Here is a 22812-nt window from a genome sequence, read left to right as displayed (position 1 = left end):
TTTTCCTCCTTTTTTCATACACTGCTTACTCAGTTAGTTGTCTAATATTTTTTCTATGGTTTGTTAGGGAAAATGGTGGAATATGATGAGCCTTCGAAACTAATGGATACCAACTCTTCATTCTCTAAGCTGGTAGCTGAATATTGGGCCAGCTGCAGCAAGAATTCCTCCTAAAATCTTTGTTTGCAGTAACATTGAACAAATAAAAGAATGAATAAAATAAATAAAATAGAAGGTTGTGGAATCATTTATTGAGTGGTCCTTCCTATACTTTCTGTAACAGTTTGGAAGGGTGTGGATGCTTTCATCATATTGTTTGAACTGATGTTAAATTTATATCAGCAGAATAAACTCAGCCATGAAAGGAAAAGAAATTGATGCTGCATTGTAGCAATGACTTCCTAATCCATTCTAAGCCAAAGTTGATTTGGTTTCAAGTTTCTTACACTGAGGAAGGAGTAAACCATTTATTTACAATATTCCAACAATTAGGAATGTGATTTCAAGACATATTAAAAAATGAAGTTCGAATATAGCAAGATAAATAAATTAGATAAAGATATAATTTAATTTAGAAGGTATGATAAGAAAGAGAGGTTCAAATAATATGGATAGGAGATCATCTATGTTAAAGCTAAAACTAACATTCAAATAAATTACATTTAAATATAAATTATATGTTTAAAGTTTATTAAATGTGACTGTGGTGAAATTTTTTTCAAGATTTGATTATATTGTATTTACAGCATGTTTATAACCACTGAGATATAATAATAAGAATATTTGTGTTATGATTTTTAGCAATGATATTGTGTAGATTATAAACAATATTAGAATTATAAATATGATCATAATCTTATAAAAAACGTTAGAATATATTTTTTATTTGACAAATTTAACTAAATAATTTAATCAATTTGTAATAAAGTGAAAATATTTATTATAATTGGTTGAAATTTTTTACTAAATTAAAACTTAACAAAATATTTAATTAATTTGGTTTGGTTAAAATTTTGTATTAACTAAAGTTTGAAAAAGAGACACTTTCTTCTTCTTGAACATCCAAAGTAAAAGAAATAACTTTTAAATTTTGTAATAGGAAAATTAAAAAGACTTTTGATTTGTGTAATTTTGAAGCTAAAAATGACTTTGGGATTGTGAAATTTAAAAACTATGTTTTTCTTAAAAAAAATCAAATTGTATAATTTGAAAGAGAATAATAATTTTTAGATTATACAGTTTGAAAACTAAAAATAACTATCAAATGATAGAATCTAAAGTTTTTTTTTAAGAAAAAGAATAATAATTTTCGTATCACATAATTAAAAATTCATTTTTTCTATTGTATAATTAGAAAGGTTTTTTTTTTGTCGGATTGCATAGTTTAGATATAATTTTTAGCTTCCTTATTACCCAATTCAAAAGAGGACAACATGGAAAGTTTTTAAATAGAGGTGTAGAAAGAAACATATGATGGTGTAGGAAGAAACTACCTTCAAAAATATTTATATTTCTGAGCCCAACCTAAGGGAGTCCAGCCCATCTACTATTAAACTACTCAATCTTCTTCAACTTTCAGTGACGAAACCTTAACAATCGAAAGAGAGAGAGAGAGCCGTCGCACGCCCTCCGCCACAGCCTCCTCCGTAACGCGACGAGCCCCTCCGCGCCGCAACAACCTCCGAGACGAGGGGCCTCCTACGCCCCGCCACAGCGTCCAAGGTATATTATTTTCTTTAGGGTGTGATTGACTTGTGGTTCTGTAACTAATTAGGTATAATGTTCGGGATCTCATTATGCAATTGGCCTTGATCTAGGAATGCCGGAGAGAAAACCAGTTGTAGGGTTATCATGGCAGCCACAGTTTTCTATTCCATCATCATCAAAAGTCACTAATGGGTCTCATGCCAAACCTCAAACGGAGTCATCAAACAACGCTCTTTGGAAATCCAGTTCAGAGCTGGTTGATGGCCTTTTTGTCCCTCCAAACAATCCCAAAAAATTAAACAAGTTACTCAAAAAGCAAGCTAAAGATACTGCTGGGAATAATTGGTATGTAATTTTGTATTAGATTATTCTCTCTAGCAAGCTTGCATCTCTGTGCTGAAGTTTATTCTTTGGAGATTTATCTTTTCATTTTTAGACACCTTATCTCAATGTTGTTGTTGTAACCTTTTTTTCTTAAGTCAAACAAAGAACAAACGATTTATACTCATTTATACCGTCATCTTATGGTTTCTTCTGTAATTGGGGTGTGAAAGGGAATGATCTTGTTGTTGAATCTGTGTCAGGTTCAATATGCCGGCCCAGACCATCACCCCTGAGCTACAAAAAGATTTGAAATTGTTGAAGGTGATATTGACTTCTAACATCTTTACCTTTTTATTACGTTTCGTTCTATATAGTGTTGTTTCGTGTACGGTCATATGTGATGCATTGTAAAATTAGCTTGGTTTGAGCTAATAATGATATACAGTAGTAATAATTAATATATATGGTGATTTATGTGATATTATTCAAAATAATGAAGTTACTTATACATAAGGATGTTCATGGTTATCATTCTAATTTCTTTCATAATTGAAAGCAGAAGCCGTTAAAGTAGATGATTTTTCTTTTTCATGTGATTTGGTATCAGAGGTATAAGTCGGATTTAGCTTTCTTTATTACCATTGTGATGTGGAATTTGGGTGAGATAGATGAAAGAAACAGTGAGGGGTAGCAAGAAATAGAAAGACAGAGAAAGAGGAGGGGAAGAGTGGACAAAACAGAATGGGGAGGTTTAAGACAAAGAGGAGACACTTGTGGTCAAGGAATATGTGCACTGAACTTCTGTAATTAGAATTCGATCTAGATTCAGCTGCCCAGAATACAACAACCTACCTTATTTATGGACAACTACCAAAAAGTTATGAACTAACAATAGGTGAATAACTAACTTAAGACATCCTTGTTTTATTTATATTTACATATGATATTGTGCAATGAAAATTTTGGACCTTTATCCATTTAAAACCATGAAATCATTGTGACTCTTATAGGTCAAAAATGGGCCTGTTGAGGGAGATGGCCCCAAAGGCATTGAAGGTTTATGTCAGAAAAAAAAAGAAATAGAGTTGATTTATTTGTATTGCAGCATAGACATGAACAAAATTATAAATTTTGTTTATGAGTAAGTTATTTTTTACATGCAGCAGTTACTATCAATAGGTGGCAGTTATTGTTTGGCATTACAGGGCATATGTTGTTTAGGAAATTATCAGAGGGAAAGCTCGGTCGTTCTCTGAGTGTTTAGTTGAAAAAGGAGACTCCTGTTAGCGGAAACCCTGTGTCTGAGTGTGTACTCAGATTTGGTCTCAGACCAGATTAATTAGTCATAAAAGTTCCAGTATTCTGTGTACTCAATTGTTGAGTCTAACAGACTTCTGATCTGTAATTATTTCATGTTATGGTGTTAACTTAGAACTCTTCCGGAAACTTCCTTCATATGGTGAGATATGATGCAGTGATGTAAATTTTTGTATAACATATCAAGTTCTCACGCTGTGCGTGTGCAAATGTTTAGTGATATTAAAAGCATCTGGAAAAAATCAGTCAGACACAGATTTTATGTATCTCTCAATTTGTGTTTTGCTGTTTAGTTTTATTTTGTGAACCAGTTCTTATCCTTAGACTTTAATAATAAACATGTACGTTGGTGGTTACAGTTGAGAGGTGCCCTTGATCCAAAGCGTCATTACAAGAAAGGTGATTCCAAATCAAAGACACTTCCCAAATATTTCCAGGCAAGCAAGTTTTTGTTTTTGGCAGATTACAAAAACATAAGCTTTGGGTGTTATTACTTTCATCAAAATATGAATTTCTAGAGGAAATCGTTAAGACAATTTGCGAATTTGAATGATCAGGTTGGTACAGTTGTAGATTCTCCACTGGACTTCTTCTCAGGAAGATTAACAAAGAAGGAAAGGAAAGCAACACTTGCAGATGAGCTGCTTTCTGATCAAAACCTTGCAGCCTATAGGTGAGACAGGCCTTGAATAGTGTATCTGTCTGGTTAGATAATTGTTTGTGCATGTTGCAATGCTCTGTTGGTTACTTACCCGTTTTCATTGAATAATTTTTCTTAGGAAACGGAAGGTTCGAGAAATTGAAGAACAGAATCGACCAGGTGGGAATGAAAAATGGAAGATTAAAGGTAGTAATTCCCGTAAGCGGGCTAAGGAAAGGAGAATTTACTGAATTATTCATCCATTTCAGCCTTAGCCAGAGTTTATGATAGACAGATTTTTGTAGTAGGAAAACTTCCTGAAATTATTCTCCACAATGTGAACTTCAAAACTTCAATTTACCTCTCTGTATAATTAATTTTGTTACCTACATCATATTTTAGTCTTTACATCATAAATTATTGTTTTTAAAATAAATGTTTTTATAAGCATCTCATGTTTAACAAATTATAATGTCTTCTTTTAAAAATAATAGATTGCTTATTCTTGAAATAAGTATATTAGATAGATAAATAAATTAAAAAATCTACTTATTTATTATAAAATATGTTTTAGAAAAAAAAAACATAATAGTATTATTTGAAACAATTTCTCAGTTGTAAAAAAAGTGCAAACAATAGATTATCTTGTAAGGTAATACATAAAAATGATAATTAAATATGTTTTTGGTTTTTAAATTTTGAAGTGAAAATGAAATTTGTTTATGTTTTAAACATCTTGCATTTCAAGCTTTAAAATAAATAAACTTCAAAGTAAATAGATATAGGGTTTTTTTTTTATCTCAAATGAAATTGTTTTTTAAATGTTAAATGACAGCTAACACAACTTGATATATCACTATCAAATCTTTGATTAAAATGAATATATATATATATATATATATATATATATATATATATATATATATATATATATATATCTTTAAAGTTTTGAAAATAAAATATATTAAAATTTGATATATTAATAAATTTTAACTTTGTTTATAAGTTTAGGAATTACAATAATATTTAACCTTAAATTATTTATGCCATGATTGTATTTGTTGCCGTTTTCATAATTAATGCAATCTATGGATGTCGGTAATCCTAACATTTTGTTTATGAAAAATTATTTTTACCATATTATTGAAAAATGTTAAATAAATTCACAATTTCTAACTTAAGTTTTCTAATTTTAAAATAAACCCTCAGGTTTGCAAAATGTATTATCTTTTTTTTAAAAAGGGATTTATTTTCTTATGTGAATTAAAATTATGAATATATATATATATATATATATATATATATATATATATATATATTAAAAGAAAATCTACACCGAACTCTCTTTAGATTTTCTCACATAACATTTATATTTTTTCTAGTTTTATTAAAACAAACATTCACATTCCTATATGTTATTTTATACTCCATTTATTTATATTTCTATTTTCTTATAACATATTAAAAAAAGTATTTAAACATAATAATAAGTTAATAAATTTAATAAAATTTTATACCATTTATTCATATTAAAATAAAATTTTCTAAAATATTTTTTTATATATTTTTATTAGACAATTTGTTGTTGAAAGAGTGTAACGTTAAACATATATATTGTTAATTATATTAATAAATAAATAATCAATCTTCTATATATATATAAGATTCAATGAACCCACTGTAATAAGATAAACAAATTAAAAAGAAAAATGATTTGGTTTAGAAGGAACGATAAATAAGATATCTTTGAATAACACCAAATGCTTCTATAATTTAGGGTTTAAAGTTAAATTTTGTATTGAAATAAGTTATAAAAATAGGTATAATATTTGAATGAAGTTTAAAATATTTAGGTTTTCTAATGAAAAACACCATTTAGTATTAATTAATGTTCGAACAAAAGATTTACAAGAAGGAGAAATGGTAATCAATTATAAGATAAGCATTACCCTAATTTCCTTCAAAAGTAAATATTCGAGACACATTTATATTCATTTATATTATGTTTTCATTCTCTTATTACAAGAAGGGTTAAATATGTTTTTAGTCCCGCGATTTTGGTTTTAGTCTCTCTTTTAAATTAAGGTACAATTTAGTCCTTCAACCTTAGAAAATTCTGGTTTTAGTAATTTTTACCAAAATTTTTTAACTTTATTTGCTGTTTCAATGAAACAACAAATAAAGTTAAAAAAATTTAATAAAAAGGACTAAATCCAGAGTTTTCTAAAATTGAAGGACTAAATTGTATTTTAGTTTGAAAGAGAAACTAAAACTAAAATCACTCCAAAAAATATAAGGACTAAAAACATATTTAACCCTTATAAAAATTATTTCAAATGATTGTAAGTATATTAATCTCCTTACCATCCTTTGAATTACAGGAAGAGATAGAGAGAGAAAACGCAGGAACAGAATAAATCAGAAACACAAAAACATCGTAGACCAATGATGTTGTCGTAAAATTAGCATTGTAAATGAAAAACCCTAATTAGGTGTGAAAAATTGAATGGACAGAAGGGATACTCTTCCGCTATAAACATCTCTCCTAGGGCACGGCAATAACTCGTCTTGGTGTAAAAGCATAAAACACCAAGCCAGGAAGAAAAATGAAACCTCTGACTGCGTTTTCTGAATAAAAAATGGATCAGTCTGCAAAACTCTTGGTGGTGCTGGCTCTATGCGTAACTGTAATGGCAAACCAAGCAGCTGCACTCGCCGTGCAGAAAGAAAACCTTAACGGCGGGAAGGAAACGCCAACCGGAAAGACTCTGATCAACAAGGTATGCTCAGATTCCCCGACCAAAAACCTCTGCGTTCAGGTCCTCTCTTCTGAGCCACTCAGAAGCCCCGTCGCAGACCTCAAAGACTTGGCACTCATTTCCCTTAGGGTTGCTGCCACAAACGCTTCCGGCATCCTCGCCGACACCAAAATTCTCATCGACGACGACGAACTTGACCCTGATATCCAACAAGGTTTGGCTGATTGCAAGGAAAACATCCTGGACGCAGAAAGCCAGCTGGAAGACACCATTGCTGCCTTGATGGTCAATTCTGAAAACGACGCTCAGCGCTGGCTCAAGGCTGCCTTGGCTGCCATCGACACCTGCGATGCCTCCATCCCCGGAGACGACGACGTTCTCTCCGTTGAGAGCGCCGTCTTCCGCAAGCTCTGCAACATCGCCATCCTTGTCATCAAGGAACTCAATAATCCAACGAAATCTTAAAAACTTTATGAACCCATCCGTATATAGTTTTCTGTGTAAATCTTTTGTTCTCAATCTTAAACTCAGGAGCTGCTGTCCGAGTTTTTCTCTTTCTGTCTTTAGTTATTTGAGAAAATGAAGGTTGTTATGTTTTAGAAGTTACAGAAACAACGCGATGATATGTTGTGCATGCAGGCTGATTACACCTGTGTGAATCCTTTCGTTTGGTTATTATGAAAATTTTGGGTGAGAATTATTAAGATATGTGGATTATATAATTTCCTTGCTTATCTTTTTCAACTCTGTAAATAGTGATACATTATAATACAAGGATACGTAACAATGGATGAGTTTAAGTCTCTAGATAAAAATAATAAAATAAAAGGAAAATGATATTTTAACACGATTTTTTGACACTATTTTGACACTGCACACGTGTCAAAATGTGATTCGACGATTTCAAATTAAAAAGGTTGAGACAGGGGTATATTTGGAAGAGAAAAATCAAAGTTTGTTTTTTTAATTTGAAATCATTCAACTACATTTTGACACGTGTGCAGTATCAAAATGGTGTCAAAAAATGGTGTTAAAATATCATTTTCCAAAATAAAATAAAGAGCAGTATGAATTCTTTATATAATTAGATTTAGATTTTATTGGTGTTTGTGTTTGATGATTCAATATTAATATTGATATCGAAATAAAAATAAAAAGAGTACTCTTAAGTAAATAGAACAAGTAATATATATGTATATAGACACACACGAGAGTATACATGTGGTTTATAATTTTGTTAAAATTATTATTAACTTATCCTAAATCTTTTTACTTTTCTTCATAATCTTGTATAGAATATATAAACACACTACTTATTTAGAATTTTAAATCAAGCTTGTATGCATGTACATTTTCTTAATATATATGGATTGGCTTATGGATTCGTGTATAGAATAGAACCCACAAAATATGGAGCTCTCATTTAAAAAGGGTTACATTAATGAACGACAACATATTTTTCTCTCCTCAATAAATGCTTTTTCCATATAAAAACTATTTTTATTTTTAAATTAATTTTAGTGATACTGTATTCTGTAACACCATAAAAAAATGAACAGTATAGACGTAGAGTCATGTTAATAGAATTACGCATTTTCTTATAATCTTTTATATTTAAACTCGTTGGTGACGGCTTTTTAATAAATCTATGTGTAGAATATATAAAACACTACTTAACTTGCTTCATTGACTTACAATTTTACATCAGGCACATGCATGAATGGATAGAGTTTTCTTTATATAACATTTGTTTAAAGTGGTTATTGACTTTTTTTTAACATTCAAAATGGTCTTATTTTAAATTTTTGTTTAATTTAGTTCTTTTCCATTACAATGCCTAAATCGCTAATAGTACAATATTCACATAAGGTTAATTTATCAAGTGGTTGTCCATGGTTTTTTTTTCACCTCATCATCTTTAACCTCTCACCACCATATCATTATGGTTTCCTTTCAGCATCACTGATGATTCACCATCCTTGTACCTTCCATTTTCATCAACTACCACATAGCAACATAAAGTCACCCTAAACCACTATTCAAAATCGCAACCTATAGTCAAAATCACAACCTATAGCAGAAATCACAACCTATAACAAAAAGCCCCAAATTGAAAAAGAAACCAAAACCACAAAATCGCGAGCACCCAAAATCGCTAATTACATCCTAAACCTACAATCCCAAATCGCAATGTCAATTCCCACCACCATATATCTCCTTTTCCACACCGTGACGAAACCTAATTGCATTCACCATGCACAACGTCATTTCCAAACTAGAAAATCTCAAATCGCAAGTTCATTGCTTTGTAGAGTCACAGAGAAGACCACCACAAATCGTGTCTCATCCATGCACTTGCAACACACCGTGAACCACCACTAAACAACAACAACCTGCAAATCGAAAACCCAAATTAGAAAAGCCTAATTGTTTCACTGCTATGGAAAACCAGAAATTCCTAATTGATTCACTATCATACGAAACCATAAAACCCTAATTGCTTCACTATCATGGGAAACCAAAAAATCCTAATTGTTCTACTATCATGAGAAACCAGAAAACCTTAATTGCTTCATTGCTATGGGAAACCAAAAAATCCTAATTCCTTCACTGTTATGGGAAACCAGAAAACTCTAATTGCTTCATTGTCATGGGCAACCACGTCAGACAAAATGACAACCACGTCATTCATTGTCACGTGGATATTGTATCATTAACGATTTAGACATCCTTAGAAAAAAGACTAAATTGAACAAAAATTAGGACTACTATGAATGTTGAAAAAAAGTTGAGAACTACTTTGAATAAAAATTACTAAAATAGGGACCAAAATAGGTATTATATCTATAAAATACATTAGGTTTAATAATTCCAGTTGCCTTTGGTTTTGTTGGAAATAACAGGTCATTCAATTGTTTTTTGCTCAATTGGGTCTTCATTTTTTAAAAATTTATACAATTAGATCTTTGCCATTAGTTCTCAGGACCTCACATGTTAGTTTATTATTTTTTTTATTTCTATAAATATTAATTATTTTAATTTTTATAGATATTTTTTAATTATTTTAATTTTTATTTTTTTATATATTTTTTAAAATATTTTTTTCACATGTCAAACTGATATTATGCCATATAGCAATGACAATGTAATATTTTTATCTTGTCTCACTGTAGTGCTATTTTAAAAAAAAAAACTAAATAATTGTATCTTTCTCCAAATTTAAGTTTATTTACAAATAAATATTATATAAATATTTTTATTAAAATTAAAATTTTATCACATGTTTTTAACAAATTAAAAAAATCAATAGAAAAAATGATTTAACTTTTAGTTTCTTAATAGGATTTCGTATACACATGTAAATGAATGGTTAATAAAATTTGGTTTAATCATTAGCCATATTCCTATTTTGGGTGAAAATCTTAAATTGGTCCTTTTCTTTTTCGATGTCATAATTGAGTTTTTATTTTGTGAAAATTGCAATAATTACACTCCTGCCATTAAATTAAGTCCAACATCATTAATGTTAGATAAACGTTTTAAATGATGTGGACTTCTTTATTTGGTGTTTGTAATTATATTTTATTTAAAAAAAAAAAGAAATTTTTTAATTCATTATTTCCAATGAGGGACTGCATGTGGCCATCCCCATCCCCACCCAAAATTGGGATTTCAGATCAGGGGAATGGAAGCTCGCCTGCGTTGCGAAGAAGAAACATGGAGTGTCGCGGTGAGTTATTATGGAAGCGCGAGAGAAGATGATGGCCCGATTCAGATGTTTGCGTAAGGAAAATGAACAACCTAGTTGGCTCGTGACTTGTTCTGTGTCGCGATGGCGCTGTGCACGATAGTGGTTGCTCAAGGATGAATCGCAAGTGGATTTTGCGATTAGGGTTCATGTTCTCTTATTTTCTCGAATGGTCTTTGGTCCTTTTCTATTTATAGGGTTTTGTTGGCTTATGGAGGAGCGATGTTTGCTTGAGGTGTTGTGTTGTTCTGGGTGGCACGATGGTGTTCACTCATGGAGGAGATTGCAATGAAGGATTTCACGATTTCAGGGTTTTTGTGTTGCATAAATCTGAGGGTTTTTCCTGCTTTTGACTTGGGATTCTGGTTCTTTACAGTGATTTCTAGGTGGTGCCATGGAGGTTGAACGAATTGTGTGTGCATCGCAATGAAGAAGTTCATTTGGAAATTAGGGTTTTCCTATCTTTGAGTTTGGTTTTAGTTTGCATGTTGAAAAAGATGGAGAAGGAACTCGCAATTTGGTGTGAAGATGATCGCGGTGGTGGAAGGAGTTGATTGATCACGATTTTGGAGTTGTTGTGGTTTTCTGGTTGCAAGTGGTTCGCGAACATGCTTCACAGTGGAGATTGGTCATCTGATTCGTAATTTTGCAGCGGCCTGAGCTCGAACGGTGTTTCCGAATGGTTGCGGGAAGCATTCCTAATGTTTCATTCATTCTTTTCAATTTCTTTTTTTTTATATATAAAATATTTACGTCAGAATCACGGACACCAAATAATGCAGTCCAAGTTAGTTAAAACCATACATGACCATCTCACGTCATCCTTATATTGGACTCAATTTAACAACAGGAGTGTAATTGTTACAATTTTTGCAAATTAAAGATCCAATTAAAACGAAAGGAAAAAACCAATTTGAGTTTCCTACTCTAACATGACAAATGATTAAACCATAAAATTTAGACAAAATCATTATTCAATCCAATAAAAAAGTTGAAATAAGTAAAGTTTATATAATTTTATAATTCAGAATTATTAGTCAATTCAGCCAATTTTTGAAATATTTTTATTAAAATTTGTAATTTTTAAACGCTGGAATGATTAAACCAATATATTATAAAGTTGGAGAAAAAATCAAAATAAAAAAGATAATCTTCTCATGCAGTATTGATTTCATCCAAGATAGCTACATCACATCATTGCTGTCATGTTTTGATCGTAATATGTCATTCCACCAATTCTTAAAATGATAAAATCTTTGTCAATTTATCTACACGGAAGATTTTTTCAAAGAAAAATTCCACAAAGAAAAAAATCCATACGCAAAGTTGCAAATTTTAATATTTATTATATGATCATGCATTCCCTTGTGAATGGAAGTAGGTGAGACTAAAAGTTGGAAAAGTATCTCTGAAATTTCAGCTATATATAGACAGAATAATTATACAAGATAATGGTTTTGAAAAAAAAAAAAGAATTTTACTTTCTAAGTGAAATGATGGTAAATTATAGTTTCTGCAGGGGAATTAAAAATATATTATTTATTTGGATAATTTTATTTTGACAATAAATACAATATTGTTGTTTAATTTCAATATATACAATTTCTAAATAAATATTGAACAGAAAATTAAAAATCAATACTTCTTTAAAAATCTCGTAAAAAAATCATTTTGAAACTTTTTTTTAGTATTGAATTAATGTAAAATAATTTGAAATAAATAAATGATGGATCTTAATATAAATTATAAAAATTGTCTTAGCTCTGCAAACAAACAAAAATTAGTGAAAAGTTTACCAACTTTCTAATCAAAATCCAACAATTACATGACCCATTATACACTTTACGTTCAATGTTTTTTTATTTTTATTTATCTTATTTCTCTTTTGAAAGAACATGAATGATTAATTGTTTATAAAACTATTTCTTTATATTTCACAAAGAAATGCAGTGTGTAATGGTGATGAGTTACTTGGTTCTTGCAGGAGAATGAAGTCAAAACGATGAAGACAAGCTGTCAGATCATAATTTAAATAAAACTAATGGAATTAATTTTTTTTATGGTTTAAATCTTCTTCTAGTTTTCATATTTTTTGGTTTTTTTTTTCTCAATTGGGTTCATATATTTATAAAATTGAATCAAATAAGTCATTTCCATTAACTTTTCCGTGATGGCGTTTGCATATGCAGAAATGTAATTTATTTTAGATCACGTGGCATTGTGTATTAAATTGAATGATTTATATGTTGTATAATCAAACATTCCACGTGGGGAGAAATAAATTTTTTAAGTTGGTAGCCCTAATATTTAAAGGAACTCCTAACATCCAAAGTCTTATACATTTTCGTGTTAGGGAAGAAGAGTTTTCGAAGCACTGTTCAGCTTACGAAATGTCTGGTTCATCTTCTTCTTGCAAATGCTTGGGTTGGGGCTTTCAACAGAGTTCTGGTAGTGGGAGCAAGTTTGGTGAAAAACTCGCTTGCTTTTGTGCTCATAATGTAGTCTTCCTCATTGCGAGAACCCTTAAAAACAAGGGCAAAAAGTTCTGGAGTTGTCTTAACTTCAAGGTAAGTTTAATGGAAGCAGAAATCTTAGTTTTAATCTGGTTTTTTACGATGGAGTGTGTTTTCTTCTTCAACAGGGTGAGAATAAAGATTTGGTTGGCTGCAACTTCTTTCAGTGGCATAGTAAAGAAGGAATTCATGAACGAAATGTGGTGAATCTAGAAGAAAGGAGTGCAAGTGCAAGAAACGAAGAAGTGGATGAAAGTTTGAGGAAGATGGAACAAAGTGTGATGAAGATGGAAAAAACAGATGTTGAAAAGCTGAAAATAGCTTGTTAAGAGAGAAAATGTTGTTAATTTGGAAAAGTTGTTGAAAGTATTTATGTGGATGGTCTTTGTTACATGTATTTGTAATGTAATTGTAATATCAATGTTGATTAAACTAGATGCTAGTGCAAGTTTATATAATGTAATTTGTTATTTGGAATGTTAATGTCTGCTTTATTTATAAAGATGACTTATTAGTGTTTAATATTGTATTATTTGATTTATTTAATTTATTTAATTTGCTATCAGTGAAAAAACATAATTAAACATTGGTCAATAAACATCATATAGGGCCAAAGCCAAAATTTGTAGGGTGTTTCATTCTGCACCTCCAAACCTTTCATCATGCATCTCTAAATATTTTCAGAATACCAACATTACCTTTATTTAAAAATGTATTAATATTTAAAACAATTAAATGGTGAAATCTTATCAGTTTTTATTCTTCAGCAGCAATTATAATGTATTATATAATTTTTAATTATTATAAATTAATTTGTATAAATTTATTAAAACTAATAAAAATATTTTAGAATAAAAAAAATGATGTTTTAATTTTAAAATGTATATTATCGGATATGAAAATTCGTATCGGATGTGAATATCCGATAGATGAGGGATCGGATATAGAGATCCGATTTCTGTGCTAAGTATGTATCAATTTCAATTGTTAAAAGGAATGACTTTTAAAATCAAATAATTGTGGGGTGCAGGAAATTAATAGAAAGATGCAGGGCAAAACTTTAGATGATCTTCTTCAAATTTGAAAACCAGAAGTGTTTCTTTCTTCATCATCTCCATCCACTGTGGTGCTCCCCGTCGTCGGCCAAAGCCAGCCATCGTCGCAAGTCCCACGTCCGATCAGCATCGTCGGCGGCGATGCCATCAACCATCAGAAGCGTCGCCAGCGAAGCGACTCTTTCTTCGTCTCCATCTTCGCGCTCATCGTGACGCCAGTCTCCTCCTCCTTCGTCGATTCCTTTGTTTTAAGATGTATCGTAAAACCTAAATCAGAATCAGGCAACCCCTGCGACTCCACACCAGCCGGCTAGAAGCCCAACCACAGTCGCGACCTTGCCGCTGGTGTCGTTCTATTCTTCCTCTTGACCTAGGTGTGGGTTTTTTGTTTGGGTCGCGATTTGCATCTCGGTGAGTTTGGAGAATGAAGATGACGCACAAGTTCTGATTACGGGTGGCTTAGAAGAATGAAGGTGGGTCTGGTTCTCCATCTTTGCGTGTGCCTCTTTGTAGATTGGATTAGGATGAATAAAAATGGAGATTGGTATTGAGTTGTTGAAGATGATGATGAACGGTACAGTTGTTTGAGGATGATGGTGTTATGCTTGAGCTGGGATGAAGGAGTATGGAAATGTCGGTGAAGATGTCTGGCACAACATCGGATATCCAAATTCGATCTCGGTAGAATCGGATATCCAAATTCGATCTCGGTGGAATCGGATATTCATATCCGATATACAGATGTTAATTTTTTTTTTATTCTAAAATATTTTTATTAATTTTAATAAATTCATATAAATTAATTTATAACAATTAAAAATTATATAATTACATTATAAACTTATACATAAATTTAAAAATATTAAGAAAGACAAGAAATTATCACAGAATTCAAATGGGGTGCAGAGTGTAGGTTTTCATTTTAATACATGTGCAGTGTGTATATTTTATAATGGAAAAATTCTCTTTTAACAATTTTTTTTGGACAATTTTTTGATAATGCATATGATTGGTCCGTTTTAAATATTTTTTTAAAGATAAATTCAAACATATTAATAAAATGATGTTATTCTGTTGTTAAAAAATTATTAAAAAAGAGTTGTCAAAATATCATTGTCTTTTGATAGTGAGAAAATGAAAGTGTAGTTTGGCACAAAAATAGTCAACAAACATAAAATTAATAAATAAAAAAATTATTAATAAGAAATATTTTAGGAAATTGGAGATCGAGGATGAAGTGTTTGAAGATGGAGGATTAAACACCCAAATTTGTATAATCCTCTTTCTCTACTACGAGCCCAAGGTAGTCTATCCCTTCACCTATTATAGTTTTTCATCACTCACAATTAGCTTTCTCTTTCTCAAACCAATCTGACCCATGCAAAGAAAGAGGAAATATCACTAAAACTATACTTACTCTTCTGGCAATACTGCTCACAATCCGCCTATAGATTCGTGTATAGAATCGAACCCACAAAATTTGGATCCTCATTTAAAAAAGGTTACATTAATGAATGACAAGTCATAAATAATTTTCTCTCCTCCATAAATGCTTTTACCATATCACACCTATTTTTGTTTTTAAATTAAGTTTAGTGATTATTCTTTTCTGTAACACCATAAAAAAAAAAGTAAATATATAGAGTCATGTTAATAGAATTACGTATTTTCTTTAGTCTTTGGTATGCTTATTTTTTTATTAATAATTTGTCTGAATAGTTTTTTTACATTAATTATGAGTTAGAGTTATATAAAAGGCTGCATCGAGACAAATTAACTAATTATAATTATAAGATATATCATTTTAAAAAAGATTAGATATAATTTTAAGGGCTAAAATTATATTTCTAGTAATAAAAAACAAATTAATTAAGGAGTCCTTCCAAATAGCATATTTGTATATAGTGCACATTCCGAATTGTACATTGTAGAGCCTCTTCCTTTTTCGACAGAATATTTCATATTTGTTAAATAATATTTTACTCCTTTTTATTACAGAATATATACTAAATCATCCGCCTGTTTATAATTATGTAATTATTTATATGATTCACCTTAGCAAAATATTTTAGAATATGAATTTTCCATAAAAAATTAGGTACACCCCTACAACGTGGGATTTGTAGTTAAACTAAGAACAAATAGTACAACAAATGAAAGTGACATAAATTCGGATGGGAAAGATTGGTGAGAACTATAATAACTCAGGAATATATAACACTTTCTTTGAACTACAGATTGCACTGTAACAAGCTTCTCTCTGAACCAGACCAATGGCTTTCAGAAGCACAATAGGTCTATAGTATAACATAGTGCACCTATGTTTTCATGTTTTGTTTTTGTTCCTCTTGTAATTCTTGTTTTAGTTCTAGATGTTTGCATGGTGTTTTACTTTTGCTATTTTTCAGGACATACTAGTCTTCAGATGCAACTTTGGAAAATGAGAGATAGTGGTCCTAATATGCAGATCATGTCTTTAAGTTTTCAAACTTTTACGTAAAGATTCTGAACTCACATTGTTTCTCTTGTACCTGATTTGCAGATAACTTCTCCTGCAATTGCCATGGAGATTTCAGTTTGGCTTCCTTTTCAAGTCAAAGGTGCATAATAGACATTGTCAACGTGTTTTTCCTGTGTGTCTTTTGTGTATCATTGCTCTCGAATCTGATCAAGAAAAGACCTGCAAATGCAAGTGGTGGTTTCAGAAAGAGATTGCTTCCTGTAGTTACTTCATTCTGTTGTACCCTTTTAAGCATTGCATATTTTTTTGATGGTTTTTGGAATCTCATAACCAAAACCACAGGCTTCAATCAGCTGAACTTGTTGGTTTGTATTGTGAGAGGACTGGTTTGGATATCTATAGCAGCTTCACTGTTTGTTCAAAGATTTCAATGGATAAAAAAACTATGCTCTATTTGGTGGGTGTTTTCATGCACATTGGTTTCAGTACTCAATGCTGAAATTCTGCTGAAAGGGCGTAGCTTTCAAATGTTTGATATGGCAATATGGGCAGTGCACATCCTAACTGTTCTCTGTGTCTTCCAAAGTCATGGCTACTTTGTCCCACAAGAAATCCCTGATGCCAGTTTATGTGAACCTCTGTTAGTTCATAAGGAAATGCATAAACAAACAGGACTTGGCCATGCCTCCTTTCTCAGCAGATTCACTTTCTCTTGGATGAATGCTTTGCTCAGTTTGGGTTACTCAAAGCCACTAGCAAGTGATGATATCCCTTCTCTTGATTCTGAAGATAAAGCTGATTTTGCATACCAAAAGTTTGCACATGCATGGCTTTCCCTTTTGAGAAGCAGTAACAATTCCAAAAACTTGGTCATGTGGTCCGTAGCCCGAGTTTACATGAAAGAAAATATCTCCATAGCCATTTGTGCATTTCTGAGGACAATTTGTGCTGTTGTTTCTCCTTTACTTGTTTATGTTTTTGTAAACTATTCCAGTTCCACTGAGGAAGACTTAAAACAAGGAATGGCCATAATGGGGTGTCTTATATTTGCCAAGGTGGTTGAGTCTGTGTCTCAAAGACATTGGTCTTTTAACTCAAGGAGGTTAGGAATGAAAATGAGATCTTCTTTAATGGCTGCAGTTTATCAAAAACAATTAAAACTCTCAGTTTTGGGTAGGAGAAGACATTCAACTGGTGAGATTGTTAATTACATTGCAGTTGATGCATATCGAATGGGCGAATTTCCATGGTGGTTTCATACTTTGTTGTTTTCTACACTGCAAATTTTTCTGGCTCTTGGTGTCCTTTTTGGTGTTGTGGGTATAGGTGCACTTCCTGGTTTAGTTCCACTTCTCATTTGTGGATTTCTCAACGTACCGTTTGCAAAGATCCTTCAAAAATATAGGTCGGAGTTTATGATTGCACAAGATGAGCGTCTGAGGTCAACTTCAGAGATTCTTAGTAGTATGAAAATCATAAAGCTACAGTCCTGGGAGGATAACTTCAAGAAGTTAGTTGAATCCCTTCGTGCTAAAGAGTTAAAATGTTTGGCTGAAGTACACTTCATGAGAGCTTGTGGAACATTTATATATTGGCTCTCTCCGACCATCGTTTCTTCAGTTATCTTAATGGGATGTGCGCTTTTTCAGAGTGCCCCTTTGGATGCTGGAACTATCTTCACAGTTCTTGCAACATTGAGAAGCATGGGAGAACCTGTCATATTGATTCCAGAAGCACTTTCTGTTATGATCCAAGTTATGGTCTCCTTTGATCGTCTCAACACCTTTTTGCTTGATGACGAGATAAAAGATGATGACATTGGAAGAACATCAAAAGATTCTTGCAGCAAGGGAGTTGAAATTCTAGCAGGCAGCTTCAGTTGGGATCTTCAATCATTGCCTCTTACTTTGAGAGAAGTGAATTTTGAGATCAAGTCGGAGCAGACAGTAGCAGTTTGTGGTCAAGTTGGAGCTGGAAAAACATCTCTCCTGTATGCAATACTCGGAGAGATACCCAAAATTTCAGGAACTGTGAGTTATTATTAAGTAAATTTAGTTTATCATCACGTAGAAAATGATGCAACTTTGTAAGTTCAATGATTTTTAAACTCTGCTTTTGCTCTTATGAAAATGGAAAACAGGTTAGAGTAGAGGGAACACTTGCCTACGTTTCCCAAATTCCTTGGATCCAAAGTGGTACAGTTCGTGATAATATTCTATATGGAAAAGCAATGGACCAAACCAGGTATGAATATACCATTAAGGTCTGTGCCTTGGATAAGGATATTGATGGATTTAGCCACGGTGATCTGACAGAAATAGGTCAGAGAGGGATTAACTTGAGTGGTGGACAAAAGCAAAGGATTCAACTAGCTCGTGCAGTCTATAATGATGCTGATATCTATCTCCTAGATGACCCTTTTAGTGCTGTAGATGTTCATACTGCCTCTATTCTGTTTCATGTAACTTGATCCACTTTTTCATTCTTTAAAAAAATTAACTTATTGGCCATATATTCTGGAAACTATTCTGACTTACGTAATTACAGGATTGTGTCAGGACTGCTTTAAGAAGGAAAACAGTTATTCTTGTGACTCATCAAGTTGAATTTCTCTCAGAAGTTGATAAAATCCTGGTATTGCGACTGATTCAAAATTCTGCATTTCCATTTGATCTTAACTTGTTTGTATGGTAAGAGGTTTGTTTGTGCAATTTTAGGTAATGGAAGGAGGAAAAATTAGTCAAACGGGTAGCTATGAAGATCTGTTGACTGCTGGAACAGCCTTTGAACAGCTTCTGAGTGCTCATAGAGAGGCAATTACAGGAATAGAAACAAACAGTGCAAGCAAAAGAGAAGTTCAAAATGTGGTTACAGTTCAGCCTGAGGATTCTCATATTTCTAATCTCACTAAATGTGGAAGTGATGGAGAAATTTCTACCGAGATTCAACTTACACGAGAGGAAGAAAAGGAGAGTGGTGATGTTGGGTGGCAGCCATTCTGTGACTACATTTTGTTCCCTAAGGGATTTTTGCTTCTATGTTTGAGCATATTAGCACAGTTGACTTTTGTAGGTTTGCAGGCTGCATCAACTTCTTGGCTTGCTATTGCCAATGAGATGTCAAAAGTAACTAGCAGCATCTTAGTTGGAGTTTATAGTGTGATTACCATTTTAAGCATTGTTTTTGTATATCTGAGATCTTACTTTGCTGCACATCTTGGTCTAAAAGCTTCTAAAGCATTCTTCTCTGCCTTCACTGATTCTATCTTTAATGCTCCTATGTTGTTCTTTGATTCAACCCCAGTAGGGAGGATTTTTACCCGAGTAAGGTTCCTTTATTTCTTACTGCATATAAGGACTGATCTCTGTTGTGAGTATTCTTTGACCAAACATGTGTCTCACTTGCAGGCTTCATCAGATTTGAGTATTTTAGATTTCGATATACCTTTTTCCACCATCTTTGTGATAGCTGAAGTAACAGAGCTTCTTACAATGATTGTGATAATGGTTTCGGTCACATGGCAAGTGTTCATTGTTGCAATTCTTGCCATGGTGGCTACAAAATATATCCAGGTATTTTTTTTCTTGCCTATGCTCAAATGGGGGGAACAAAATAATGATTGTTTTGTAACTTTACCCTTTTTTTGGAATCAAGGGCTATTATCAAGCTTCTGCAAGAGAAATTATACGAATCAATGGAACTACAAAAGCCCCTCTTATGAATTTTACGTCTGAGTCATATCTTGGTGTGGTTACTATAAGAGCTTTCAACATGGCTGAAAGATTTTTCAAGAACTACCTTAACCTTGTTGACACAGATGCCACGATGTTCTTTCATTCCAATGCTGCCATCGAATGGTTAATTCTAAGGATTCAAGCACTTCAGAATTTGACAGTCTTCACTGCAGCTTTGCTGCTTGTTCTACTTCCAAAGGGATATGTGGCCCCTGGTATTGTTATTGTTACTCAAAATTAGCGAATATTACATACGCATGTTTTGTTTACATATGAGTGTTTTCATGCTGATAATCTTTGTGTGTGTGTGTGTTTATCTGGTTTCAGGCCTTGTGGGACTTTCTCTGTCTTACGGTTTTTCACTGACAGGAACCGTAGTTTATCTGACTAGAATGTTTTGCAACTTATCGAACTATGTGATCTCTGTTGAAAGAATCAAGCAATTCATTCACATACCAGCAGAACCTAGTGCAATTGTAGAGGACAATAGACCACCACCTTCTTGGCCTTCTAAAGGTCGAATAGATCTTCAATCTCTAGAGGTAACAAAGTAACCAAATGTGCACTTCCATGAATCATGATTGCCCTTTTTTCAATCTTAATTTATCCACATTTTTGACAAATGATTTCAAGTATATAAAATGATTTCAGATCAGATATCGTCCAAATTCTCCATTAGTTCTGAAGGGCATCTCTTGCACGTTCCAAGAAGGGAGTAGAGTTGGAGTTGTGGGAAGAACAGGAAGTGGAAAAACTACACTTATAAGTGCTTTGTTTCGCATAGTTGAGCCTACTAGAGGAGACATTCTTATAGATGGGATTAATATATGCTCAATTGGGCTAAAAGATTTAAGAATAAAGCTTAGCATCATTCCTCAAGAACCAACTCTTTTCAAGGGTAGCATTCGAAAAAACTTGGATCCTCTAGGCCTGTACTCAGATGATGAAATATGGAAGGTAAATAAACTGTCTCTACAATTGAAAAAAGCATAGTTACATTGTTTTTCTCAACTTTTATTCACTAAGAAAATGTTATGTGAGCTTTGATTTATGCAGGCTTTAGAGAAATGTCAGCTCAAGACAACAATTAGTAGTCTACCATATCTCCTGGATACTTCTGGTGAGTTAAATTCGTCGATTTTGTGTGGTTGAATTAGAGTTAAAAATTCTCTTATAACAAATGAAGTGAAATTGACAGCAGAAAAACTTATATCAGTTCTTATGGCCAACTGCATGAACCAATCAATAAATGTAGTTGGTTCTACTAAACTTTTCGCACAAACTATGATGTTGATTGAATCCATCATTAGCATATCTGAAACAGTCTAATTCTGACTAATTTCAAAGTGAGTGATGAAGGGGAAAACTGGAGTGTGGGGCAGCGCCAACTCATGTGTCTTGGAAGGGTACTTCTCAGGAAGAACAGAATTCTTGTTCTGGATGAAGCTACTGCCTCCATTGATTCTGCCACAGATGGTGTTCTACAACGAATCATCAGACAAGAATTTTCAGAATGCACAGTTATAACTGTGGCTCACAGAGTTCCCTCTGTGATAGACAGTGACATGATCATGGTCCTATCTTATGGTATGTAATGTTACAAATTTTGTAATGATGCTTCTTTCTTTATCCCTTTTTCCTCATTTTCATTCTTGTCACTACAGGGAAACTGGTGGAGTACGACAAACCTTCAAAGCTTATGGATACTAACTCTTCCTTCTCTAAGCTGGTAGCTGAATATTGGTCTCACTCCAAAATGGGTAATGATATATAGACAACATTTTTTTGACAACATGAACATAATCTTATGTATTATTGTAAGATTCACCATAGACCAATCACACAATAACACGTATGATTTTCAAAGTTCCACAACAGATTAGCATGCATCGATCTGAGCACTGAAATTATATTATTTGTATTTTGTACTATGGAAGGACAATGATTTATGTATTCTGTAATATGTGAATATAACATATATCATCACTTACAAATGTAATGTTTTAATATGTGCAAGTTTACTTTTTATATTATATTAGGTGACTTAAATGTTTAAATATAGATTATTTTATTCTTCTTCTTAATAATTATGTATGGTGATTTTATTTTTAATGGATTGTTTTTACTTAATATTTGAATCTTAATATTGTGTACCAAATTTTATAAATCAATATTATATATTATCCAATTTTATTTTATTTCAATTATTTCTTTTATTGTACTTCATCTTTTCACTATTTTAATTTTATATTTCTTAATTATTTTATTTTATTTTCATATAAAATAAGATATATGAAAATTAATTTTAATAATGTATAAAATTGTCGTTTAATTGATGAAAAATTGTATCTAACTTAATCATTGTATTTAAAATACCATGTTACAATAATTTTAATTGACTTGTTTATCATTGTTTTGTAATATAATGTATAAACGTGATCTCTTCCTTTGTATCTCTATATATATTTAAAAATATATCTAATTTGATTCAAAAATATAATATCTTATTATTTAAATTTATGATGTAATTAAATTTATTAGTCTTCAATAAAAT

General features: G+C 31.9%; 4 protein-coding genes across 4 annotated transcripts; all 4 read left to right on the top strand.

The window, feature by feature from the left end:
- The first annotated feature begins 1563 nt into the window (after positions 1-1563).
- On the top strand, positions 1564-4382 carry LOC106774164 (rRNA-processing protein fcf2). Its single transcript, XM_014661044.2, has 6 exons — positions 1564-1722; positions 1818-2052; positions 2292-2352; positions 3708-3785; positions 3906-4021; positions 4128-4382. Exons 2-6 carry the CDS (start codon positions 1820-1822, stop codon positions 4237-4239), a joined length of 600 nt encoding a protein of 199 aa, XP_014516530.1. The 5' UTR covers positions 1564-1722; positions 1818-1819; the 3' UTR covers positions 4240-4382.
- Positions 4383-6552: 2170 nt separating this feature from the next.
- Positions 6553-7436, top strand: LOC106773073 (pectinesterase inhibitor-like). The gene has a single exon (XM_014659759.2). It carries the CDS (start codon positions 6628-6630, stop codon positions 7210-7212), a length of 585 nt encoding a protein of 194 aa, XP_014515245.1. The 5' UTR covers positions 6553-6627; the 3' UTR covers positions 7213-7436.
- A 5108-nt stretch (positions 7437-12544) lies between these two features.
- LOC106773951 lies at positions 12545-13479 on the top strand. The gene is made up of 2 exons (XM_014660719.2): positions 12545-13062; positions 13137-13479. The coding sequence occupies exons 1-2, from the start codon at positions 12730-12732 to the stop codon at positions 13335-13337; spliced, it is 534 nt and encodes a 177-aa protein (XP_014516205.2). The 5' UTR covers positions 12545-12729; the 3' UTR covers positions 13338-13479.
- A 2804-nt stretch (positions 13480-16283) lies between these two features.
- LOC106773072 (ABC transporter C family member 8-like) lies at positions 16284-22032 on the top strand. The gene is made up of 12 exons (XM_014659758.1): positions 16284-16358; positions 16606-18554; positions 18665-18985; positions 19072-19158; positions 19242-19847; positions 19932-20096; positions 20179-20473; positions 20586-20800; positions 20910-21215; positions 21315-21378; positions 21606-21845; positions 21923-22032. The coding sequence occupies exons 1-12, from the start codon at positions 16337-16339 to the stop codon at positions 22030-22032; spliced, it is 4380 nt and encodes a 1459-aa protein (XP_014515244.1). The 5' UTR covers positions 16284-16336.
- Positions 22033-22812: the final 780 nt, after the last annotated feature.

This window comes from Vigna radiata, chromosome 9, assembly GCF_000741045.1.
Source record: "Vigna radiata var. radiata cultivar VC1973A chromosome 9, Vradiata_ver6, whole genome shotgun sequence".
NCBI lineage: Eukaryota > Viridiplantae > Streptophyta > Magnoliopsida > Fabales > Fabaceae > Vigna > Vigna radiata.
This window is presented reverse-complemented; position numbering and strand designations above follow the sequence as displayed.

Coding starts and splice junctions, on each gene's coding strand:
- LOC106773073 (XM_014659759.2), top strand. CDS start 6,628: ATGGATCAGTCTGCAAAACTCTTGGTGGTGCTGGCTCTATGCGTAACT.
- LOC106773072 (XM_014659758.1), top strand. CDS start 16,337: ATGGCTTTCAGAAGCACAATAG. Junction 19,159..19,241: donor CAGAAGTTGATAAAATCCTG/GTATTGCGACTG, acceptor GTGCAATTTTAG/GTAATGGAAGGAGGAAAAAT. Junction 20,097..20,178: donor TGGCTACAAAATATATCCAG/GTATTTTTTTTC, acceptor TTTGGAATCAAG/GGCTATTATCAAGCTTCTGC.
- LOC106774164 (XM_014661044.2), top strand. CDS start 1,820: ATGCCGGAGAGAAAACCAGTTGTAGGGTTATCATGGCAGCCACAGTTT. Junction 2,053..2,291: donor GATACTGCTGGGAATAATTG/GTATGTAATTTT, acceptor AATCTGTGTCAG/GTTCAATATGCCGGCCCAGA. Junction 3,786..3,905: donor CACTTCCCAAATATTTCCAG/GCAAGCAAGTTT, acceptor TTGAATGATCAG/GTTGGTACAGTTGTAGATTC.
- LOC106773951 (XM_014660719.2), top strand. CDS start 12,730: ATGATTTATATGTTGTATAATCAAACATTCCACGTGGGGAGAAATAAA. Junction 13,063..13,136: donor GGAGTTGTCTTAACTTCAAG/GTAAGTTTAATG, acceptor CTTCTTCAACAG/GGTGAGAATAAAGATTTGGT.